At 57.3% G+C, this 22,934-nt stretch overlaps 1 protein-coding gene across 1 annotated transcript; it reads left to right on the top strand.

The window, feature by feature from the left end:
- The first annotated feature begins 1,450 nt into the window (after positions 1 to 1,450).
- Positions 1,451 to 7,605, top strand: LOC147112405 (cyclic GMP-AMP synthase-like). Its single transcript, XM_085996637.1, has 4 exons — positions 1,451 to 2,196; positions 3,164 to 3,433; positions 4,084 to 4,183; positions 5,523 to 7,605. Exons 1-4 carry the CDS (start codon positions 2,004 to 2,006, stop codon positions 5,899 to 5,901), a joined length of 942 nt encoding a protein of 313 aa, XP_085852763.1. The 5' UTR covers positions 1,451 to 2,003; the 3' UTR covers positions 5,902 to 7,605.
- The last annotated feature ends 15,329 nt before the right edge of the window (positions 7,606 to 22,934 follow it).

Below are 22,934 nucleotides of genomic sequence, written 5' to 3'. Positions count from 1 at the left end.
AGCAAACTCAATTGCTACTTGGCCCTAAACAGACAATACAACATGGCTGATTACCTGACCATGGTAAAGGATAGCAAACTGAGAAAAACCTTGACAAGGTACAGACTTAGTGAACATAGCCTGGCGATCGAAAAAGGCAGACACAGGCAGACCCGGCTGCCAAGAGAGGACAGGATATGCTCTCACTGCAGTCAGGGAGTGGTGGAGACAGAGATGCACTTCCTCACAGCTTGTGGAAAATATCAGGGCATCAGGGAGAATTTCAACCAAAAATTCTCACAAATATGCCCTGAATTCAGAAATTTGAATGACGACCAAAAACTCCCATACCTACTAGGGGAAGATATAAACTGTGTAACACTAGCGGCACACTATGTTACAGCTTGCCATAAACAGAGGGACAACCAGTAAACCTAAGAAAAAAGTATATATAAATTATACGAATGTATATTTATACACTCAGGGATATATCTGTTTATACACTGTATGAATAGATCTGCATTTATGTGTTCAACCATAAATGTATTTTGATGCTTTGGCAACATAAGATGTACCTTATGCCAATAAAGCGATTTGAATTGAATTGAGAGAGAGGGAGACAGGGAGTGGGAGGGAGAGAGAGAGAGACGGAGGGGGGGAGCGAGAGAGACAGATGGGGGAGCGAGACGGGGAGGGAGGGGGGAGAGAGAGACGGAGGGAGGGGGAGAGAGAGTCGGGGAGGGGGAGGGAGAGGGGGCGGGAGAAGGCGAAAGGGAGGGAGAAGGAGACAGGGAGGGAGGTGGAGAGAGAGGGAGGGTGGAGAGAGAGCGACGGAGGGAGGGGGTGAGAGAGAGACAGGAGGGGGAGAGAGGGAGACAGGAGGGGGAGAGAGAGACGGAGGGAGGGGGAGAGAGACGGAGGGAGGGGGAGAGAGAGAGACAGGGAGGGAGGGAGAGAGAGACAGGGAGGAAGGGGGAGAGAGAGAGACAGGGAGGGAAGGGGGAGAGAGAGAGACAGGGAGGGAGGGGGAGAGAGAGACAGGGAGGGAGGGGGAGAGAGAGGGAGGGAGGGGGAGAGAGAGAGACAGGGAGGAAGGGGGAGAGAGAGAGACAGGGAGGGAAGGGGGAGAGAGAGAGACAGGGAGGGAGGGGGAGAGAGAGACAGGGAGGGAGGGGGAGAGAGAGACCGGGAGGGAGGGGGAGAGAGACGGAGGGAGGGGGAGAGAGAGAGACAGGGAGGAAGGGGGAGAGAGAGAGACAGGGAGGGAAGGGGGAGAGAGAGAGAGACAGGGAGGGAGAGAGAGAGAGGGAGGGAGGGAGAGAGAGGGAGAGAGAGGGAGGGAGGGAGGGGGAGAGAGGGAGGGAGGGGGAGAGAGAGAGACAGGGAGGGAGGGGGAGAGAGACAGGGAGGGAGGGGGAGACAGGGAGGGAGAGAGAGTGTGACCGGGATGGAGAGGGAGAGACAGGGACAGAGATAAACAGAGGGGAGACAAAAACAGAGTGGTGGAGAGGGCTGTTCAGAGGGAATGACAAAAAGGCGCTGTGGCAACGATTGGTGTCCCCCTGTCTGTCCCTCCCCTCCCTCCCTGTCTCATCCTGCGCCGCCATTCAATAAGATCATGGCTGAACTTCTACCTCAACTCCACTTTCCTGCACTATCCCCATATCCCAAGGTTCCAAAAATCTATCGATCTCAGTCTTGAATATACTCAACGACTGCGCAACCACAGCTCTCTGGGGTTGACAAATCCAAAGATTCACAAGCCTCTGAGTAAAGAAATTTCTCCTCATCTCAGCCCTAAATAGCCGACCCCTTCCAAAAGTGAAGAGGGGACGGGAAGATGTGTTTGTTGATGGGATCATGTTGGAGGCGGTAGAAATGGCAGAAGATGATCTGTTAAATGCGGAGGCCAGTGGAGTGAAAGGTGACTATTCAGGGAGACAATCAACTTGTGATGCGATCAGCTTCACTTCAGCATTTTATTCTGGTCTCTGCAGATTTCGGAACCAAATGAATTTGATATCATGATCACCGTCCCTGTTAAAAGGATCGAGTTTATGGAGGTGGATTCTGAAGGTGCTTTCTACCAAGTGGCATTTAAGCGAAATCCAGGTGCCAACCCTTTGGATCAATTTGTTTGCGATGGAATGCTGTCAGCTGAACAAATGCTTTGTCACCTCAGGAAACTCATAAAGCAAGCAGCAAAATCACTGTCAGGTTGGTATGGAGTTATGTTCGTATCATTTATACCTTGCTCCAGTGCAGTGCAACTTCTGCACATTAATTGGATCAATGCGTTTCTGCACTAAATTTGGCCACTTCCTATTCCCTTCTGAAGGCTCGTGATGAGAGTCCTCCTTGGCACTTCATCCAAGAGCTTAAATGATGGCTGTTGGCAGGCGATTCATTATTGGGCAGCATCAGAGCAGAGACTAATCCTGTACTTACCTGACATGTGCTGTTGGCGGGAGGAGGGTGGGAGCGGGGGCGGTGGCAATCACTGGATACCAGTCGCAAGTGGGAGACCTTGCTGACTTTTCTCTTCCCAGGCTCGGGAACACATTGTAGTGCCTGCTCTACCACCCTGGCTGGGATCTGCTAACTCGGCACAGGCCTGTGCCTGGGACCTTCTTCCTGTATGGCTTAGTACTGCACCAGGCCTGGTCTACTGGTTTTAATTTTAACCACTTCTGTGTCACACACACTGGACTCACACAAGGGGTAGTGGAAATCTGGAACTCTCTCCCAAAAAAGGCTGTAGCTGCTTGGGATCAATTGAAATTTTCAAGACTGAGTTTGATAGATTTTTGTTGGGTAAGGGTATCGAGGGATATGCATCGGAGGCAGGTAAATGAAGTTGAGGTGCAGATCAGCCATGAGCTAATTGGATGGCGGAACAGGCTCAAGGGACTGAATGGCCTCTTCCTGTTCCTATGCTCCTCTAAGTCTTCCTAATGGGACAGGGAGCTGACCACAGCCACTGACAGTCACCACCTCTGGTTTGGGTTCCACTCGATGACCACTAGCAATTCATTGTGGAAGAGAAACTTTGAATGCCAGTAAATGTGTTTCATGTTAATGGCCTGGCTCCTTCACTCTGAGATTATGTGATCCAGGACAGTTATCATTATTTACAGCACCCCATAGTTAGAAAATGTACTGCTTTGAAACGCATTTTTGACAGGATACCATATAAAAGTGGAAAGGAAAAAGCCAGGATGTCCCGCTGTGACCCTTCAGATCGAGGAGGAGGACCATCTGCTGATCTCGCTGGACATGGTTTTAGCTCTGGAGGTTCACTCACAGAGCTGGCCAAGTAGCACCAACGATGGTCTGAAGATTGAAGACTGGTTGGGAAAGAAGGTCAGGAGGGAGTTCAGAAATGAACCTTTTTACCTCGTGCCAAAGCAGCCACTTGATGCGACACAAGGAACCCGAACTCAATCACACAAAGGTATTTACCTGTTACACCTGTCTCATTTTAAACTAAACGGTAACAGGAGATACAGAAAAACCTTCCATATACACAATAGGACAAACCCTCCATATACACAACAGGACAAACCCTCCATATACACAACAGGACAAACCCTCCATATACACAACAGGACAAACCCTCCATATACACAACAGGCCATTTTCTGTATTTATATCTACAAAAAGTGCCAGATGGTTAAGAGTTTAAGGGGTGATTTTCCTCAGATCTTCTCCCATAACTTGACCAGAAACTCAGTTAGGTACGTAAACGGGGTTTCCACTGAACTTCTGCCAAAGTTAGTGGGGGAAGTCCCATGGAAGGTCACACCACAAGTGTTCTCAGCAAGACCAGTCAAAACATAGGAGTTACATAGGAGTTGTGGATCTGGAGATGTCTTTTGCAAGAATATTCTAGGAGGAAGTTATTACACCTCATTCCATAAGCACAGCAGGAGTTGCCAAGGCCTAGAGCTCTATCCAAGCAGTATCCGGCTACACAAATCCTTATACTGGAGCCTACAACAGCAGACTACAGGGAAATGAATGGTGGGACAGGGAGAGTGCGAGCAGCACAGCTAATAACTCTGATCTGAACCTGAACTTTTAACTATGTTTTAATCATTACAGAAATGTGGCGGATTTCATTCTCACACATTGAGAAGAAGATGCTCCTGAACCATGGCAGCTTAAAGACCTGCTGTGAGAGTGGATCACCTAAATGCTGCAGGTTAGATTCCTTGCCTATTGCTGTACTGTGTAAACTTCTGTCTGCTCCCATCTACTTATTTTCTCTCTCTGTACCAAGTGATACGAGGCTGGTGATGCTAGTAGCTAAGGTGCTTTGCAAATCCGCATGAATTCCTCTGTCTGCTGTTAACAGAGACCTCATTAAACACATTTGAGGTTTGTCTGCAGGGCTTTCACGGGGTGGAGACAGTTATACTCGCAAACACTCGAGGGCAAGTTTTCCGAATTCATGCTCCTAATGCACAACCAGGAGGGCAGATCAGGGAAGAGTGGGGAGTGAGTGTCTTGGGTGAGGCTCCACACTGGGAGCATGCATTTGTAGCATTGGCTCCAAGCTGTAATGTTCTTTGTAGAGCTCCAATTCTGGCCCTTTGCGCATCCCCGATTTTAATCGCTCCACCATTGGCGGCCGTGCCTTCAGCTGCCTAGGCCCTAAACTCTGGAATTCCCTCCCTAAAACTCTCCGCCTCTCTACCTCTCTTTCCTCCTTTTAAGACGCTCCTTAAAACCTACCTCTTTTGGTCACCTGTCCTAATACCTTCTTGTATGGCTTGGTGTCAAATTTTGTTTGATAACGCTCCTGTGAAGCACCTTGGGAAGTTTTACTACGCTAAAGGCGCTATATAAATGCAAGTTGTTGTTGTAGCGGCACTGACTCGACAGTGGTACAGTTTCAGACCTACCATGCCCACACGCATTTTGATGATGAGTGCCGGCAGGCTCTTCACCGTGGGAATACAATAGCCAAGCCTGATCCTCTACTTCTTCAACTTGAACACATACGTACATAGGTCATTGGTAGTGATGAGAAGCGGGATTTCAGGGTGATTTTGCTCTCTCTAGGTTACTGCGCCTGCTGACATCAGCTAACTTGGTACAGAGTGGTCCATAAGACTCAAGGCCAAACTCTGCATTCACCTACCATGCCATCTAAAGTACTGAGCCACACGGACCAATAGGTTCCACATTTGATTTCCCTGAATTAGTTGATGTGTGTTAGAGCAACAATGGGATGCTATAATTGGGCTCTGGGCTGGCGAGGAGTAAAACAGCCAGGATTGCCATCTCAGGTTACTATCCAATACTCCTGCTGCAGTGAGTGCAGACGTGGGCATGGTGGGACTCGGCTTTGTCCTGCCACATGGTTGGGTGACCTGCTGGTACTAACTGTCTAGGCTGATCCATGAAGAATGGCAGGTTGGGTGAGGTGCGAGAGGGCGGTTGGCACTTGTGGAACCATTGCCCCTGTGAGTCAGGGAAGATGGCAGAAAGTTAGCACAAAAAAAAATGTAGACTGAAAACTGCTCTAATTTTTATAGGAAATCCTGTCTGAAGCTTTTGAAAAACCTCATTCAAAAACTGAAGGAGAAGAATCCTCGCAAACTATCAAGTGTCTGCTCGTACCACGCAAAAACAACTCTGCTCCACGCATGTGTCAAAAGACCCAAAGATGAAATGTGGTCCTTTGAAAACCTTGGTATCTGCTTTCTCCAGCTCTTGGACAACTTCATTGATCACCTTCAGAGATTGAACCTTCCTCATTTCTTTGTCCCCTCCTACAATCTCTTCAACTCACGTTTATTTGATTTAAAAAGCAGAGATGAGCTGCTGCGCCTGATTGAAAGTGAAAGAAACAAAGGCTTTCCAATCTTCATAGGTCCATCTAACGGCACAACAGTCACATGCGATTCAGCTTGAGATAAATATAGGTGGCAGGAGAAGTTGAGAAGGCTTTTTTTTAAAAAAACATCCAGGATCCTAGGCTTTATAAATAGAGTACAAAAGCAAGAAAGTTATGCTAAACCTTTATAAAACACTGGTTAGGCCTCAGCTGGAGAATTTCAGGAAGGATGTCAATACCTTGGAGAGGCTGCAGAGAAGATTTACTAGAATGGTACCAGGGATGAGGGACTTCAGTTATGTGGAGAGACTGGAGAAACTGGGATTGTTCTATTTAGAGCAGAGAAGATTATGGGGAGATTTAATAGAGGTTTTCAAAAATATGAGGGGTTTTAATAACGTAGATAGGGAGAAGCTGTTTCCACTGGCAGGAGGATCAGTAACCAGAGGACAAAGATTTAAGATAATTGGCAAAAGAACCAGGGGGGAGACGGGGGAGAATGTTTTTTACTCAGCGAGTTATGATCTGGAATGCACTTCCTGAAAAGGTGGTGGAAGCAGATTCAATAGTAACATTCAAAAGAGAATTGAATAAATACTTGAAAAGGAGAAATTTACAGGACTGAGGAAAGAACCGGCACAGACACGATGGGCCGAATGGCCTCCTTCTGTGCTGTAAGATTCTATGGTTCTATCAAATGAGAACCTGATAGGTTTATGCAATATATTTTGAACTGATCTGGATCAAACACTAAAATCCTGCTCTTGGGAGCAAACACTGCGTGATTTATTGGGGTCAAACCGTGTTCAAACTATTGAACGTCATACAAAGATAAATGCATTCAAGCACAATTGTGCAGTAGGAACCTCAGGGAGATTATTAGAAGAGCAGGAACTTGGTTAAATCTATCTGTATTTAATATTTTGTTTGTGCTGTAATTTCTATGTAATTCTATTAAACCTTAGGCCCGCTCACACTTTGTTAGCGTTTCCCATTATGCCCACATTTGCTGCAGTGCCACCACTGGTGGGAGGGTGTCATTACAGTGACACTAGTTTACGTAGGCAGTTTCCATCATAAATGTGGACATAGGATATTATAAAGGAAATATATAAAAGTAAGGACAGAATGGGTACTGGATTACATTGTACAAGCACTGACATAATTATCACCTGCCCCTGAGCCACATTCCACCTGAAGACCACACTTGGTCTGGACTTCCTCTGTGTAATGTCATGGGACATTTGACTAATATGCTGTTAAAAATCGTGTAGAGAACACACTTCCTGCCCACAAACCTTGCTTCTGGTTGTCCGGTTTTCATCATGCTTTCCTATCAACATTTCCGATTTATTTTGTCACTGTCATGATGTAGTTACAGGCTCTGCCGCAAGGTGGCTGAGAAGCAAGTTTCTGAACTCTCTTTCCCAACCCCCCTCCATGTACTGTATAAAAGGATCTCCTCCTGTCTGTTTATTGGACTGAGTGTTAGTTTTACAGTCTCAAGTAAAATAAAACCAGGAAAAGTACAGTGCTCCAATTGGTATCTGGAAGAGGAAAGATAGATTAATTTTATTATGAGTGGATTCACGAAATTATGCTTTTTATGTCATTCCTTTGGTTCTGTAGTTTATAATATAAAAACAAAGAACGATTCGATGCATCACTCTGTGACAACTCTTAGCACTTTGTTATAGTTCTAAGGAGAAATATTGTTTACTTTACATAAACTTGTGATTTTAACTTTCTCAATTGTTTAAATAAAATTTATTAAAGGGGAACCTTAAAGTGTATATGTAAATTACTGGTGATGAAAAAATGAAAACTTATTTACTTTGACTTTGTATCAGTTACTGGTGCAATATTGCAATAACAAACCATTCCACCTCGAGAGCGAAAATGAACAACCATGCGGGTCATGCCATGCCTGTCACACCTTGTCCCATCATGCCTTGTGCCATCACACAGTGCCATTACACCATGACAGTCACACAGTGCCTTTACACCTTGTGCGTCACACCGTGCCATCACAGCTTGCCCTCCTACCTTGCCAGGCCCATGAGATCGGATGCTGGCACAAAAGTTAAATAAATGCAATACTAATGTATTCCCACAGATAAGGAAAATTAAAGGCTTCTTTTGTGATGTTCTGTAAACCTTACCTGTACCCTGTCTAACCATGAGGCTTTGTTTTACTCATTTACAAGTAGTAGGCGTTGCTGGCAAGGCCAGCATTTATTGCCCATCCCTAGTTGCCCTTGAGAAGGTGGCGATGAGCCGCCACCTTGAACCACTGCAGTCCGTGGTGAAGGTACTCCCACAGTGCTGTTGGGGGGGGTGGCGAAGGGTGAGTTCCAGGATTTTGACCCAGTGACAATGAAAGACTGGCGATATATTTCCAATTCAGGATGGTGTGTGACTTGGAGGGGAACTTGGAGGTGGTGGTGCTGCTGCTGCCCTTATCTTTTTAGGTGGTAGAGGTTGTGGGTTTGGGGGTGCTGTCAAAGAAACCTTGGCGAGTTGCTGCTGTGCATCTTGTAGATGATACACACCGCAGACACAGTGCACTGGTGGTGGAGGGACTGAATGTTTAAGGTGATGGATAGGGTGCCAATCAAGTGGGCTGCTTTGTCCCGGATGATGTTGAGCTTCTTGAGTGTTGTTGGAGTTGCACTCATCCAGGCAAGTGGAGAGTATTCCATCACATTCCTGACTTGTGCTTTGTAGATGGTGGAAAGCCTTTGGGGAGTTGGGATGTGAGACACTCGCTGCAGAATACCCAGCCTCTGACCTGCTCTTGTAGCCACAGTATTTGTTTGATCAGGTATCTACCAAAACTCGCTTTCACAGCTACATCTCTTTCCTCAGCAACTGTCTCCGACTCCAACTTATTCCACATGGTATCCAACTGAAATTCCACCCTTCATGTTTTGGATCCACCCAGGATTACAGATATCTCCGAGATATTCAGCGTTCCTCGAACCACTGCTCTTGCTGCATCCTGAGATCCACGCTCAATGCCATGCGTCGCCACATGCACACTCTCGACCTCTCTCTTCAGCAGCACCGACTCACTCTATCTCAAAGCTGTCCTGGTCTGCAGTTCCATTTCATCCTTCGCCTCATCCAGCGCTTTAACAAAAACTTTTTTTCTTCCTTTCCAGTGTCGAGGATTGCAAGCTTCAACAACTCTTGGATACCAACGCCCCTCCGGATCATTCTTTCCCTTCACTTTCCTCTACCCCATCCCTTCTTCCAATCTCACCCCCTGCCGTGTTTTCACTATCCCCTCTGACCTTACCCTGTCTGACCCCGAACGATCAGTCCTCAGTAAAGGCCTGAGCTTCATCCCCTTAAGCCCCCACCTCAGTAAATTTTGAGCTTGGCAAGACGCTGAGCTCTTTTTCCGTCGCCTTCGTCTCTGTGCATACTTCTTTGTCCAGGAGTCATCCCCCGCACAGCTGACCCTTTCTCCCGTTTTCAGAATTCTCGTTCTACCTGGACCCCGCCCTCTGGCCTCTTAACCTCTCTAGATCTTTTCATTGCAAACTGCCGGCATGACATCAGTCATCTCAATTTCACTGCTCCCCCACTCACTCCAACCTACCTCCCTCTGAACTTGCAGCACTCCAGTCTCTCAGATCCAACCCCAACATTGTCATTAAACCTGCTGACAAGGGTGGTGCTGTTGTTGTTTGATGAACCGACCTCTACCTAGCGGAGGCTGAATGCCAAATCTCTGACACCTTCTTACCTCCCCCTGGACCATGACCCCACTACCGAACATCAAGCCATCGTTTCCAAGACTGTCACCGACCTTCTCCTCTCTGGAGATCTTCCCTCCACGACCGCCAACCTCCTAGTTCCTCAACCCCGCACAGCTCGTTTCTACCTCCTTCCCAAGATCCACAACAGGACTGCCCTAGTAGACCCATCGTTTCAGCCTGTTCTTGCCCCACGGAACTTATCTCTTCCTATCTCGACTTTTTCTCCCCTTGTCCAGTCTCTTCCCACCTACATCCGCGACTCTTCTGACGCCCTCCGCCACTTTTCCAGTTTCCTGGCCCCAACCGTCTCCTTTTCACTATGGACGTCTAATCCCTCTATACCTCCATCCCCCACCAGGATGGCCTGAGGGCACTCTGCTTCTTCCTTGAACAAAGGCCCAACCAGTCCCCATCTACCACCACCCTCCTCCATCTGGCTGAACTTGTTCTCACATTGAACAACTTCTCTGACTCCACTCACTTCCTCCAAATTAAAGGTGTTGTTATGGGAACCCGCATGGGTCCTAGCTATGCCTGCCTTTTCGTGAGATATGTGGAACATTCTTTGTTCCAGTCCTACTCGGGTTTCCGGTACATTGATGACTGTATTGGTGCCGTTTCCTACTCTCGTCCTGAACTAGAAAATTTCATTCACTTTGCCTCCAATTTCCACCCTTCCCTCACCTTCACATGGTCCAACTCCAACTCTTCCCTTCCCTTCCTCGACTTCTCTGTCTCCATTTCTGGGGATAGGCTATCGACAAACATCCACAAGCCCACTGACTCCCACAGCTACCGGGACTACACTTCCTCCCACCCCGCTTCCTGCAAGGACTCTATTCCATTCTCCCAGTTTCTCCGTCTCCACCGCATCTGCTCTGATGATGCCACCTTCCATGCTAGTACTTCCAATATGTCTTCCTTTTTCCTCAACCGAGGATTCCCCTCTACCATGGTTGACACGGCCCTTGACCGTGTCCATTCAATTGCCTGCACCTTTGCTCTCACCACTTCCCCTCCCTCCCAGAACCACAATAGAGATCCCCGTCCTCACCTTTCACCCCACCAGCCTCCACATAAGAACATAAGAAGTAGGAGCAGGAGTAGGCCATACGGCCCCTCGGGCCTGCTCCGCCATTCAATAGGATCATGTGAGCAGGGGGCGGTGTCCAGGAGTGAGCCGGAGGCGGTGTCCGGGAGTGATCCGGCAGCGGTCTGGCAGTGAGCCAATGATGGTGACCAGAAGTGAGCCGGTGGCGGTATGGTTGTAAGCCGGGGGCGGTGTCCGGGAGTGAGCCGGGGGCGGTGTCCGGGAGTGAGCCGGGGGCGGTGTCCGGGAGTGAGCCGGGGGCGGTGTCCGGGAGTGAGCCGGGGGCGGTGTCCGGGAGTGAGCCGGGGTCGGTGTCCGGGAGTGAGCCGGGGGCGGTGTCAGGGAGTGAGCCGGGTCAGTCATGGAGTGAGCCGGGGGCGGTCTCCGGGTGTGAGCCGGGGGCGGTGTCCGGGTGTGAGCCGGGGGCAGTGTCCGGCAGTGAGCCGGGGTCGGTGTCCGGGAGTGAGCCGGGGGCGATGTCCGGGAGTGAGCCGGGGGCCGTGTCTGGGAGTGAGCCGGGGGCGGTGTCCGGGAGGGAGCCGGGACCGGTGTCCGGAAATGAGCCGGGGTCGGTGTGCGGATGCGAGCCAGGGGTGGTGTCTGGGAGTGAACCACGGGTTATGACTGGAGTGAGCCGGGGGCGGAGTCCGGGAGTGAGCAGGGGGCCGTGTCCAGGAGTGAGCCGGGGGTGGTGTCCAGGAGTGATCCTGGAGCGGTCTGGCAGTGAGCCAGTGACGGTGACCGGAAGTGAGCCGGGGGGCTGTCTGGGAGTGAACTGTGATTGAGACGGGGGAAGTGTCCAGGACTGAGCTAGGGGCAATGTCAGGTTGTGACCCGGGACGGTGTCCGAGAGTGAGCCGGGGTCGGTGTGTGAGAGTGAGCCAGGACGGTGTCCGGGAGTGAGCCGGGGGTGATGTCCGGGAGTGATCCGGGAGCGGTCTGGCAGTGCGCCAGTGACGGTGACCGGAAGTGAGCCGGGTGCTGTCTGGGAGTGAGCTGAGGGCGGTGTCCGGGAGTGAGCCGAGGGCGGTGTCCGGGAGTGAGCCGGGGGCGGTGTCCGGGAGTGAGCCGGGGCGGTGTCCGGGAGTGAGCCAGGGGCCGTGTCCGGGAGTGCACCGGGGGCAGTGTTCGGGATTGAGCAGGGGGCGGTGTCCAGGAGTGAGCCGGAGGCGGTGTCCGGGAGTGATCCGGCAGCGGTCTGGCAGTGAGCCAGTGATGGTGACCGGAAGTGAGCCGGTGGCGGTCTGGTTGTAAGCCGGGGGCGGTGTCCGGGAGTGAGCCGGGGGCGGTGTCCGGGAGTGAGCCGGGGGCGGTGTCCGGGAGTGAGCCGGGGGCGGTGTCCGGGAGTGAGCCGGGGGCGGTGTCCGGGAGTGAGCCGGGGGCGGTGTCCGGGAGTGAGCCGGGCGCGGTCTCCGGGAGTGAGCCGGGGGCGGTCTCCGGGAGTGAGCCGGTGACGGTGTCCGGGAGTGAACTGTGATTGAGCCTGGGGAGGTGTCCGGGACTGAGCTAGCGGCAATGTCCGGTTCTGACCCGGGACGGTGTCCGGGAGTGAGCCGGGGGCGGTGTCCGGGAGTGAGCCGGGGGCGGTGTCCGGGAGTGAGCCGGGGGCGGTGTCCGGGAGTGAGCCGGGGACGGTGTCCGGGAGTGAGCCGGGGGCGGTGTCCGGGAGTGACCCGGGGGCGGTGTCCGGGAGGACCCGGGGGCGGTTTCCGGGAGTGAGCCGGGGGCGGTGTCTGGGAGTGAGCCGGGGGCAGTGTCTGGGAGTGAGCCAGGGGCGGTGTCCGGGAGTGAGCCGGGGGCGGTGTCCGGGAGTGAGCCGGGTCGGTCATGGAGTGAGCCGGGTCGTTCATGGAGTGAGCCGGCAGTGGTGTCCGAGATTGAGCCGGGGGCGGTGTCCGGGAGTGAGCCGGGGGCGGTGTCTGGGAGTGAACTGTGATTGAGCCGGGGGAGCTGTCCGGGACTGAGCTAGGGGCAATGTACGGTTGTGATCTGGGATGGTGTCCGGGAGTGAGCCGGGGGCGGTGTCCGGGAGCGTGCCATTGGCGGTGTCCGGGAGTGAGCCGGGGGCGGTATCCAGGAGTGAGCCGGGTCGGTGTCCGGGAGTGAGCCGGGGGCGGTGTCCAGGAGTGAGCCGCGACAGTATCCGGTAGTGTGCCAGGGGCGGTGTCTGGGAGTAAACTGTGATTGAGCCGGGGGAGGTGTCCGGGACTGAGCTTGGGGCAATGTGCGGTTGTGACCCGGGACGGTGTCAGGGAGTGAGCCGGGGGCGGTGTCCGGGTGTGAGCCGGGGGCAGTGTCCGGCAGTGAGCCGGGGTCGGTGTCCGGGAGTGATCCGGGGGCGATGTCCGGGAGTGAGCCGGGGGCCGTGTCCGGGAGTGAGCCGGGGTCGGTGTCCGGGAGTGAGCCGGGGGCCGTGTCCGGGAGTGAGCCAGAGGCGGTGTCCGGGAGTGATCCGGCAGCGGTCTGGCAGTGAGCCAGTGACGGTGACCGGAAGTGAGCCGGGGGCTGTCTGGGAGTGAGCTGGGGGTGGTGTCCGGGAGTGAGCCAGGGGCGGTGTCCGGGAGTGAGCCAGGGGCGGTGTCCGGGAGTGAACCGGGGGTGATGTCCGGGTGTGATCCGGGAGCGGTCTGGCAGTGCGCCAGTGACGGTGACCGGAAGTGAGCCGGGTGCTGTCTGGGAGTGAGCTGAGGGCGGTGTCTGGGAGTGAGCCGAGGGCGGTGTCCGGGAGTGAGCCGGGGGCGGTGTCCGGGAGTGAGCCGGGGGCGGTGTCCGGGAGTGAGCCGGGGCGGTGTCCGGGAGTGAGCCAGGGGCCGTGTCCGGGAGTGTACCGGGGGCAGTGTTCGGGATTGAGCAGGGGGCGGTGTCCGGGAGTGAGCCGGAGGCGGTGTCCGGGAGTGATCCGGCAGCGGTCTGGCAGTGAGCCAGTGATGGTGACCGGAAGTGAGCCGGTGGCGGTATGGTTGTAAGCCGGGGGTGGTGTCTGAGAGTGAGCCGGGGGCGGTGTCCGGGAGTGAGCCGGGGGTGATGTCCGGGAGTGATCCGGGAGCGGTCTGGCAGTGCGCCAGTGACGGTGACCGGAAGTGAGCCGGGTGCTGTCTGGGAGTGAGCTGAGGGCGGTGTCCGGGAGTGAGCCGAGGGCGGTGTCCGGGAGTGAGCCGAGGGCGGTGTCCGGGAGTGAGCTGGGGGCGGTGTCCGGGAGTGAGCCGGGGGCGGTGTCCGGGAGTGAGCCGGGGCGGTGTCCGGGATTGAGCAGGGGGCGGTGTCCAGGAGTGAGCCGGAGGCGGTGTCCGGGAGTGATCCGGCAGCGGTCTGGCAGTGAGCCAATGATGGTGACCAGAAGTGAGCCGGTGGCGGTATGGTTGTAAGCCGGGGGCGGTGTCCGGGAGTGAGCCGGGGGCGGTGTCCGGGAGTGAGCCGGGGGCGGTGTCCGGGAGTGAGCCGGGGGCGGTGTCCGGGAGTGAGCCGGGGGCGGTGTCCGGGAGTGAGCCGGGGGCGGTCTCCGGGAGTGAGCCGGTGACGGTGTCCGGGAGTGAACTGTGATTGAGCCTGGGGAGGTGTCCGGGACTGAGCTAGCGGCAATGTCCGGTTCTGACCCGGGACGGTGTCCGGGAGTGAGCCGGGGGCGGTGTCCGGGAGTGAGCCGGGGGCGGCTTCCGGGAGTGAGCCGGGGGCGGTGTCCGGGAGTGAGCCGGGGGCAGTGTCTGGGAGTGAGCCAGGGGCGGTGTCCGGGAGTGAGCCGGGGGCGGTGTCCGGGAGTGAGCCGGGGGCGGTGTCCGGGAGTGAGCCGGGTCGGTCATGGAGTGAGCCGGGTCGTTCATGGAGTGAGCCGGCAGTGGTGTCCGGGATTGAGCCGGGGGCGGTGTCCGGGAGTGAGCCGGGGGCGGTGTCTGGGAGTGAACTGTGATTGAGCCGGGGGAGCTGTCCGGGACTGAGCTAGGGGCAATGTCCGGTTGTGACCTGGGATGGTGTCCGGGAGTGAGCCGGGGGCGGTGTCCGGGAGTGAGCCAGGAGCGGTGTCCGGGAGTGTGCCGGTGGCGGTGTCCGGGAATGAGCGGGGAGGGGAGGGGAGGGGGTGTCCGGGAATGAGGGGGGAGGGGAGGGGGTGTCCGGGAATGAGGGGGGAGGGGAGGGGGTGTCCGGGAATGAGGGGGGAGGGGGGGGTGTCCGGGAATGAGGGGGGGGGGGGAGGGGAGGTGTCCGGGAATGAGGGGGTGGGGGGAGGTGTCCGGGAATGAGGGGGGGGGGGGAGGTGTCCGGGAATGAGGGTGGAGGTGTCCGGGAATGAGGGTGGGGGGGGGGGAGGTGTCCGGGAATGAGCGTGGGGAGTGGGGGGGAGGGGGTGTCCGGCAATGAGCGGGGGGAGGGAGGAGGTGTCTGGGAATGAGGGGGGTGCAGTGGGCGGGAAGGTGTCCGGGAATGAGCGGAGGTGGGTTGCGGGGGGAGGTGTCCGGGAATGAGCGGAGTGGGGTGGGGGGGGGAAGGTGTCCGGGAATGAGCGGAGGTGGGTTGCGGGGGGAAGGTGTCCGGGAATGAGCGGGGGGTGGGGAGGTGTCCGGAATAATCCGGGGGGGGGGGCGGGTGTGCACGGGAATGTGAAGGGGTGGGGTGGGGTGTCCGGGAATGAGCCGGGGCGGGACCCGGGAGTGCGCCGGGCGCAGTCCGGGAATGAGCCGGGGACAGTCTGGGAATGAGCAGGGAATGGTCCAGCATTGAGCAGGCGGTGGTCCAGGAGTGAGCCGTGAGTTAGCCGGGGGCGGGATTTAAGCGCGTTTCGGGCGGGGGCGGGATTTTAGTTTCGCTTGTGCCGGATGCCAGCTGAGGTTCGCGGGATAATTTGGATTTCAGCTTCGGAGCGAGTGATGAGCCAGAGGATAACCCCCACCCGAGCTGGGGCCGGGAAATCGCCAGCAAACCCCAACAGCGCAGCTCCACCAGCAGACCCAGCACACATCCCGTCTGCCAAGCGCTCCGGCAAAGCTCACGTCGGCAACCCGGGGAAAGCGTCCAAAGAGCGGCCTGGGGAGAGGTACTGTCCCCATGTTGAAGGCAACTCCGCCAGCAGCGCCAATCACAACAATGGGAGTGAAAGTAAGATCGGCACCAGCAGGGCTGCGGGTGACAAGGGGAGCAGTACCAGCAGGGCTGCGGGTGACAAGGGGAGCAGTACCAGCAGAGCTGCGGGTGACAAGGGGAGCAGTACCAGCAGGACTGCGGGTGACAAGGGGAGCAGTACCAGCAGGGCTGCGGGTGACAAGGGGAGCAGTACCAGCAGGGCTGCGGGTGACAAGGGGAGCCGTACCAGCAGGGCTGCGGGTGACAAGGGGAGCAGTACCAGCAGGACTGCGGGTGACAAGGGGAGCAGTACCAGCAGGGCTGCGGGTGACAAGGGGAGCCGTACCAGCAGGGCTGCGGGTGACAAGGGGACCAGTACCAGTAGGGCTGCGGGTGACAAGGGGAGCCGTACCAGCAGGGCTGCGGGTGACAAGGGGACCAGTACCAGTAGGGCTGCGAGTGACAAGGGGACCAGTACCAGGAAGACTGCGGGTGACACCAGCAGGAATGGGACTGGTACCAGCAGGGCTGCGGGTGACACCAGCAACGAGAGAGATCGGAATTTGAACAAAGTGTTGAAGAATGTGGTTGAAAATCTGCGGATTCGGTCGGATCAGAAATCCCGAGCAGCCAAAAGGGTCAATGAGGTGGTTGACCATTTGTTGCGTTATATCAAGAAGGATTCTGGAGGTTGTTTTGCAGCAATCAACAAGTTGTCGAGTGGCAGTTACTACGAGAACGTGAAGGTATCTTTATTTGACCCGCCCGTCTCAGGGTCGTATTCCTCTCTGCTTTTGTTCCTTTTTCAAATATTTCCCTTCCTCCCGCTTTGTGTTTTTACTTTCACCTTCTCAGTGTCGGGACAAATTCTAAGCTGCCATCTGAAAATAATGTGTGTGGCAGGTTAAGGAGGGGTTTATACTTTGGGCGTGGAGCTATCTGAACACCTGGGCTTTGGTTATATGAACAGTTACGGGGAGTTTACCAACCACCTGTTCAACAACAGAGTGCACAGTTTGCTAAATTCCTGATGTGAACAGTAGGTTCTCTCAGGATTTTCCAAGAACAAGTTTTATCTCCTCACCCAGTGACAGGAATGTTATGTTTCTCTGTTTTTGAAAGTGACTTGAAATCTATCTGCATAATTGTTAGGCAGAGTCAACATGGATTTATGAAAGGGAAATTGTGTTTGACAAATCTGTTAGTTTTTTGAGATTGTAAGTAATTAGCAGGGTAGATGAGGGGGAACCAGTGGATATGTTGCATTTGGATTTTCAAAAAGTACTCGATAAGGTGCCACACAAGAGGTTATTATACAAAATTAAGGCATGGGATTGGGGGTAATATATTAGCATGGATTAAGGATTGGTTAATGGACAGAGAACAGTAGGAATAAACAGGTCATTTTCAAGTTGGTAGGCTGTAACTGGTGAGGTACCACAAGAATCAGTGCTTGGGCCTCAGCTATTCACAATATATATCAATGACTTAGATGAGGGAACCGAGTATAATATATCCAAGTTTGCTGATGATATGAAGCTAGGTGGGAAAGTAAGCCGTGAGGACGACGTAAAAAGGCTGCAATGGGATAAGTAGTTGGATAATAAGGTGGCAGATGGACTATAATGTGGGGAAGTGTGAAATTATCCACTTCGGTAGGAAGAATGAAAAAGCAGAATATTTTTTAAAAGGTGAGAGATTGGGAAATGCTGGTATTCAGAGGGACCTGGGTGTCCTTGTACACGAATGACGGAAAGTTAACATGCAGGTATAGCAAGCAATTAGGAAGGCAAATGGTATGTTGGCCTTTAATACAAGGGGGTTGCAGTACAAGAATAAGGAAGTCTTGCTGCAATTGTACAGGGCTTTGGTGAGACCACACTTGGAATACTGTGCATAGTTTTGGCCTCCTTAACTAAGGAAAGATATACTTGCCTTAGAGGGAGTGCAACGAAGGTTCACAAGATTGATTCCTGGGATGAGAGGGATATCCTATGAGGAGAGATTGAGTAGATTGGGCCTATACACTCTGGAGTTTCGAAGAATGAGAGGTAATCTCATTAAAACATACACAATTCTTAGAGGGCTTGATAGGGTAGATGCTGAGAGGTTGTTCCCCCTGGCTGGAGAGTCTAGAACTAGGGGTAACAATCTCCGGATAAGGGGTCGGCCACTTGGGACTGAGATGAGGAGAAATTTCTTCACTGAAAGGGTTGTGAATCTTTGGAATTCTCTACCCCAGAAGGCTGTAGAGCCGCAGTCGTTGAGTATATTCAAGGGTGAGATGGATAGATTTTTGGACTCTAGGAGAATCAAGGGAGATTGGGTGGGGAAGTGGCGTTAAGGTCGAAGATCAGCCATGATACTGAAGGCGGAGTAGGCTCAAGGGGCCATATGGCCTGCTCCTGCTCCTAATTCTCATCTTAACATTAAATTCACATTTGAACTATTAACAAATGTTGCTTTTTTTCACTTGAGAAAGAGCATCAGCGAGGTGGAGGGAGGGAGGAAGGAACGGACAGGGAGGGAGGGACGGACGGACAAAGAGAGAGGGGGCGGGCGAGCGAGAGGGGGGGCGAGAGAGGGGGCGGGGGGGCGAGAGAGGGGGCGGGGGGGCGAGAGAGGGCGGGCGAGAGGGGGTGGGCGAGAGAGAGGGGGCGGGAGGGAGGGGGGGGGAGAGAGGGGGGGGCGGGAGAGAGGGGCGGGGGGGCGGGAGAGAGAGAGGGGGCGGGAGAGAGAGGGGCGGGGGGGCGGGAGAGAGAGGGGCGGGGGGGCGGGAGAGAGAGAGGGGGCGGGAGAGAGGGGGGAGGGAGACGGGGGCGGGAGAGAGAGGGGGCGCAGGGGGGCGGGAGAGAGAGAGGGGGCGGGAGAGACGGGGGGAGAGAGGGGGGAGAGAGAGAGGGAGGGGGAGAGAGGGAGCGGGAGAGACGGAGACAGAGATGGCGGGAGAGATGGAGAGAGAGAGAGAAGCCGGGAGAGACGGGGAGAGAGAGAAGGGGCGGGAGAGACGGGGGGGGAGAGAGACGGGGGGGGGAGAGAGACGGGGGGAGGGGAGGGAGAGAGGAGGGGAGGGGAGGGAGGGAGAGAGAGGGGGCAGGGGAGGGAGAGAGAGGGGGGAGGGGAGGGAGAGAGAGAGGGGGGAGGGGAGGGAGAGAGAGAGGGGGGAGGGGAGGGAGAGAGGGGGGGGAGGGGAGGGAGAGAGAGGGGGAGGGAGGGGGGGAGGGAGAGAGAGGGGGAGGTGGTGAGTGGAGAGAGAGAGAGAGGGGGGAGGGAGAGGGGAGAGGGGAGAGGGGGGAGGGAGAGGGAGAGAGGGGACGGAGAGAGGGGGGAGGGAGGGAGAGAGGGGGGAGGGAGAGAGAGAGGGGGAGGGGAGGGAGAGAGAGAGGGGGGAGGGGAGGGAGGGAGAGAGGGAGGGGGGAGAGAGGGAGGGGGGAGAGAGGGAGGGAGGGGGGAGGGAGAGAGGGGGGGAGGGGAGGGAGAGAGGAGGGGAGGGGAGGGAGGGAGAGAGAGGGGGCAGGGGAGGGAGAGAGAGGGGGGAGGGGAGGGAGAGAGGGGGGGGAGGGGAGGGAGAGAGAGGGGGAGGGAGAGGGGGGAGGGAGAGAGAGGGGGAGGTGGTGAGTGGAGAGAGAGAGAGAGGGGGGAGGGAGAGAGAGAGGGGGAGGGGAGGGAGAGAGAGAGGGGGGAGGGGAGGGAGGGAGAGAGGGAGGGGGGAGAGAGGGAGGGAGGGGGGAGGGAGAGAGGGGGGGAGGGGAGGGAGAGAGGAGGGGAGGGGAGGGAGGGAGAGAGAGGGGGCAGGGGAGGGAGAGAGAGGGGGGAGGGGAGGGAGAGAGGGGGGGGAGGGGAGGGAGAGAGAGGGGGAGGGAGAGGGGGGAGGGAGAGAGAGGGGGAGGTGGTGAGTGGAGAGAGAGAGAGAGGGGGGAGAGAGAGAGGGGGGAGGGAGAGAGGGGGGGGAGGGAGGGAGAGAGGGGGGGAGGGAGGGAGAGAGGGGGGAGGGAGAGAGAGAGGGGGGAGGGGAGGGAGAGAGAGAGGGGGGAGGGGAGGGAGAGAGAGAGGGGGGAGGGGAGGGAGAGAGAGAGGGGGGAGGGAGAGGGGAGAGGGAGAGAGGGGACGGAGAGAGGGGGGAGGGAGGGAGAGAGGGGGGAGGGACGGAGAGAGGGGGAGGGAGGGAGAGAGGGGGGAGGGAGAGAGAGGGGGGAGGGAGGGAGAGAGGGGGGAGGGAGAGAGAGGGGGGAGGGGAGGGAGAGAGAGAGGGGCGAGGGGAGGGAGAGAGAGAGGGGGAGGGGAGGGAGAGAGAGAGGGGGGAGGGGAGGGAGAGAGAGAGGGGGGAGGGGAGGGAGGGAGAGAGAGAGGGGGGAGGGAGAGAGAGAGAGGGGAAGGGGAGGGGGAGGGGAGGGGGAGAGAGAGGGGGGAGGGGAGGGAGAGAGAGAGAGGGGAGGGAGGGAGAGAGAGAGGGGGGAGGGAGAGAGAGAGAGAGAGGGGAAGGGGAGGGGGAGGGGAGGGGGAGAGAGAGAGAGGGGGAGGGGAGGGAGAGAGAGGGGGAGGTGGTGAGTGGAGGGAGAGAGAGGGGGAGGGGGGAGTGGAGGAGGGGAGAGAGAGAGGGGGGAGGGAGAGAGGGGGGTGAGGGAGAGGGAGGGAGGGAGAGAGGGGGGAGGGGGTGGAGAGGAGGGAGAGAGGGGGGGGAGGGGGGTGGAGAGGGGGAGGGGGGGTGGAGGGGAGAGGGGGGAGGGGGGTGGAGGGGAGGGAGAGAGGGGGGAGGGGGGTGGAGAGGGGGAGGGGGGTGGAGGGGAGGTAGAGAGGGGGTGGGGGGAGGGAGAGGGAGGGGAGGTGGAGGGGAGGGAGAGAGAGGGGGGGAGGGGAGGGGAGGGAGAGGGGGGGAGGGGAGGGAGAGAGGGGGTGAGGGGAGGAGAGAGAGAGGGGGAGGAGAGGGAGGGAGAGAGAGGGGGGGAGGGGAGGGAGAGAGGGGGTGAGGGGAGGGAGAGAGAGAGGTGGAGGAGAGGGAGGGAGAGAGCGGGGGAGGGAGAGAGGGAGGGAGGGGGGAGGAGAGGGATAGAGGGGGGGAGGGGAGAGAGGGAGGGAGAGGGGAGGGGAGGGAGAGAGGGGGGAGGGGAGGGAGAGAGAGGGGGGGAGGGGAGGGGAGGGAGAGAGAGGGAGGAGGGGAGGGAGAGAGAGGGGGAGGGAGAGAGAGGGGGGAGGGGAGGGAGAGGGGGGAGGGGAGGGAGAGAGAGGGGTGGGTGAGGGAGGGGAGGGAGAGAGGGTGAGGGAGGGGAGAGGGAGGAGGGGGAGGGGAGGGAGAGGTGGAGGGTGAGAGGGAGGAGGGGGAGGGGGAGGGGAGGGAGAGAGGAGGGGAGGGAGAGAGAGGGAGAGGGAGGGGGAGAGAGAGGGAGAGGGAGGGGGGAAGGGAGGGGGAGGGGAGAGAGAGAGAGGCAGGGAGGGGAGAGAGACGGGGAGGGAGAGAGACGGGGAGGGAGAGAGTCTGGGACGGGGAGGGAGAGAGATGGAGGGAGAGAAAGAGTGGAGGGAGGGCAAGAGACTGAGAGATGGAGGGGGGAGAGAGAGGAACAGGGAGGGAGGGGGGAGAGAGAGGAACAGGGAGGGAGGGGGGAGAGAGAGGAACAGGGAGGGAGGGGGAGAGAGAGAGGAACAGGGAGGGAGGGGAGGAGAGAGAGGAACAGGGAGGGAGGGGAGGAGAGAGAGGTACAGGGAGGGTGGGGGACAGAGAGGTACAGGGAGGGAGGGGAACAGAGAGGTACAGGGAGGGAGGGGGAGAGAGAGGTACAGGGAGGGAGGGGGAGAGAGAGGTACAGGGAGGGTTGGGGGAGAGAGGAACAGGGAGGGAGGGGGAGAGAGGAACGGGGAGAGGGAGGAACAGGGAGGGAGGGGGAGAGAGAGGAACAGGGAGGGAGGGGGAGAGAGAGAGGAACAGGGAGGGGGGGGGAGAGAGAGAGGGGGGGAGAGAGAGGGGGAGAGGAACAGGGAGGGGGGGAGAGAGGGAGGGAGAGGGGAGAGAGAGGGAGAGAGGAACAGGGAGGGAGGGGTGAGAGAGAGGGAGGGGTGAGAGAGGGAGGGGTGAGAGAGAGGGAGGGGTGAGGGAGGGAGGGGCGAGAGGGAGGGAGGGGTGAGAGGGAGGGAGGCGGGAGAGAGAGACGGAGGGAGGGGGGAGAGAGAGACAGGGAGGGAGGGGGAGAGAGAGACGGAGGGAGGGGGGAGAGAGAGACAGGGAGGGAGGGGGGAGAGAGAGACGGAGGGAGGGGGGAGAGAGAGACAGGGAGGGAGGGGGGAGAGAGAGACGGGGAGGGAGGGGGGAGAGAGAGACGGGGAGGGAGGGGGGAGAGAGAGACGGGAGGGAGGGGGAGAGAGACGGGGAGGGAGGGGGAGAGAGAGACGGGGAGGGAGGGGGGAGAGAGAGACGGGGAGGGAGGGGGGAGAGAGAGACGGGAGGGAGGGGCGAGAGAGAGACGGGGAGGGAGGGCGAGAGAGAGACGGGGGGGAGAGAGAGACGGGGAGGGAGGGGGAGAGAGAGACGGGGAGGGAGGGGGAGAGAGAGACGGGGAGGGAGGGGGGAGAGAGAGACGGGGAGGGAGGGGGGAGAGAGACGGGGAGGGAGGGGGGAGAGAGAGACGGGGAGGGAGGGGGGAGAGAGAGACGGGGAGGGAGGGGGGAGAGAGAGACGGGGAGGGAGGGGGAGAGAGAGACGGGGAGGGAGCGGGGAGAGAGAGACGGGGAGGGAGGGGGGAGAGAGAGACGGGGAGGGAGGGGGGAGAGAGAGACGGGGAGGGAGGGGGGAGAGAGACGGGGAGGGAGGGGGGAGAGAGAGACGGGGAGGGAGGGGGAGAGAGAGACGGGGAGGGAGGGGGAGAGAGAGACGGGGAGGGAGGGGGGAGAGAGAGACGGGGAGGGAGGGGGGAGAGAGAGACGGGGAGGGAGGGGGGAGAGAGAGACGGGAGGGAGGGGGAGAGAGAGACGGGGAGGGAGGGGGGAGAGAGAGACGGGGAGGGAGGGGGGAGAGAGAGACGGGGAGGGAGGGGGGAGAGAGAGACGGGGCGGGAGGGGGGAGAGAGAGACGGCGAGGGAGGGGGGAGAGAGAGACGGGGAGGGAGGGGGAGAGAGAGACGGGGAGAGAGAGACTGGGAGGGAGGGGGGAGAGAGAGAGACGGGGAGGGAGGGGGGAGAGAGAGACGGGGAGGGAGGGGGAGAGAGAGAC

The sequence above is a fragment of the Somniosus microcephalus genome, chromosome 9 (genome assembly GCF_052327205.1).
Source record: "Somniosus microcephalus isolate GS21.2 chromosome 9, FLI_Smic_1.0, whole genome shotgun sequence".
Classification (NCBI taxonomy): domain Eukaryota; kingdom Metazoa; phylum Chordata; class Chondrichthyes; order Squaliformes; family Somniosidae; genus Somniosus; species Somniosus microcephalus.
The sequence above is the reverse complement of the archived record's forward strand: the minus strand, read 5'-3'. Positions and strand labels throughout refer to the sequence as shown.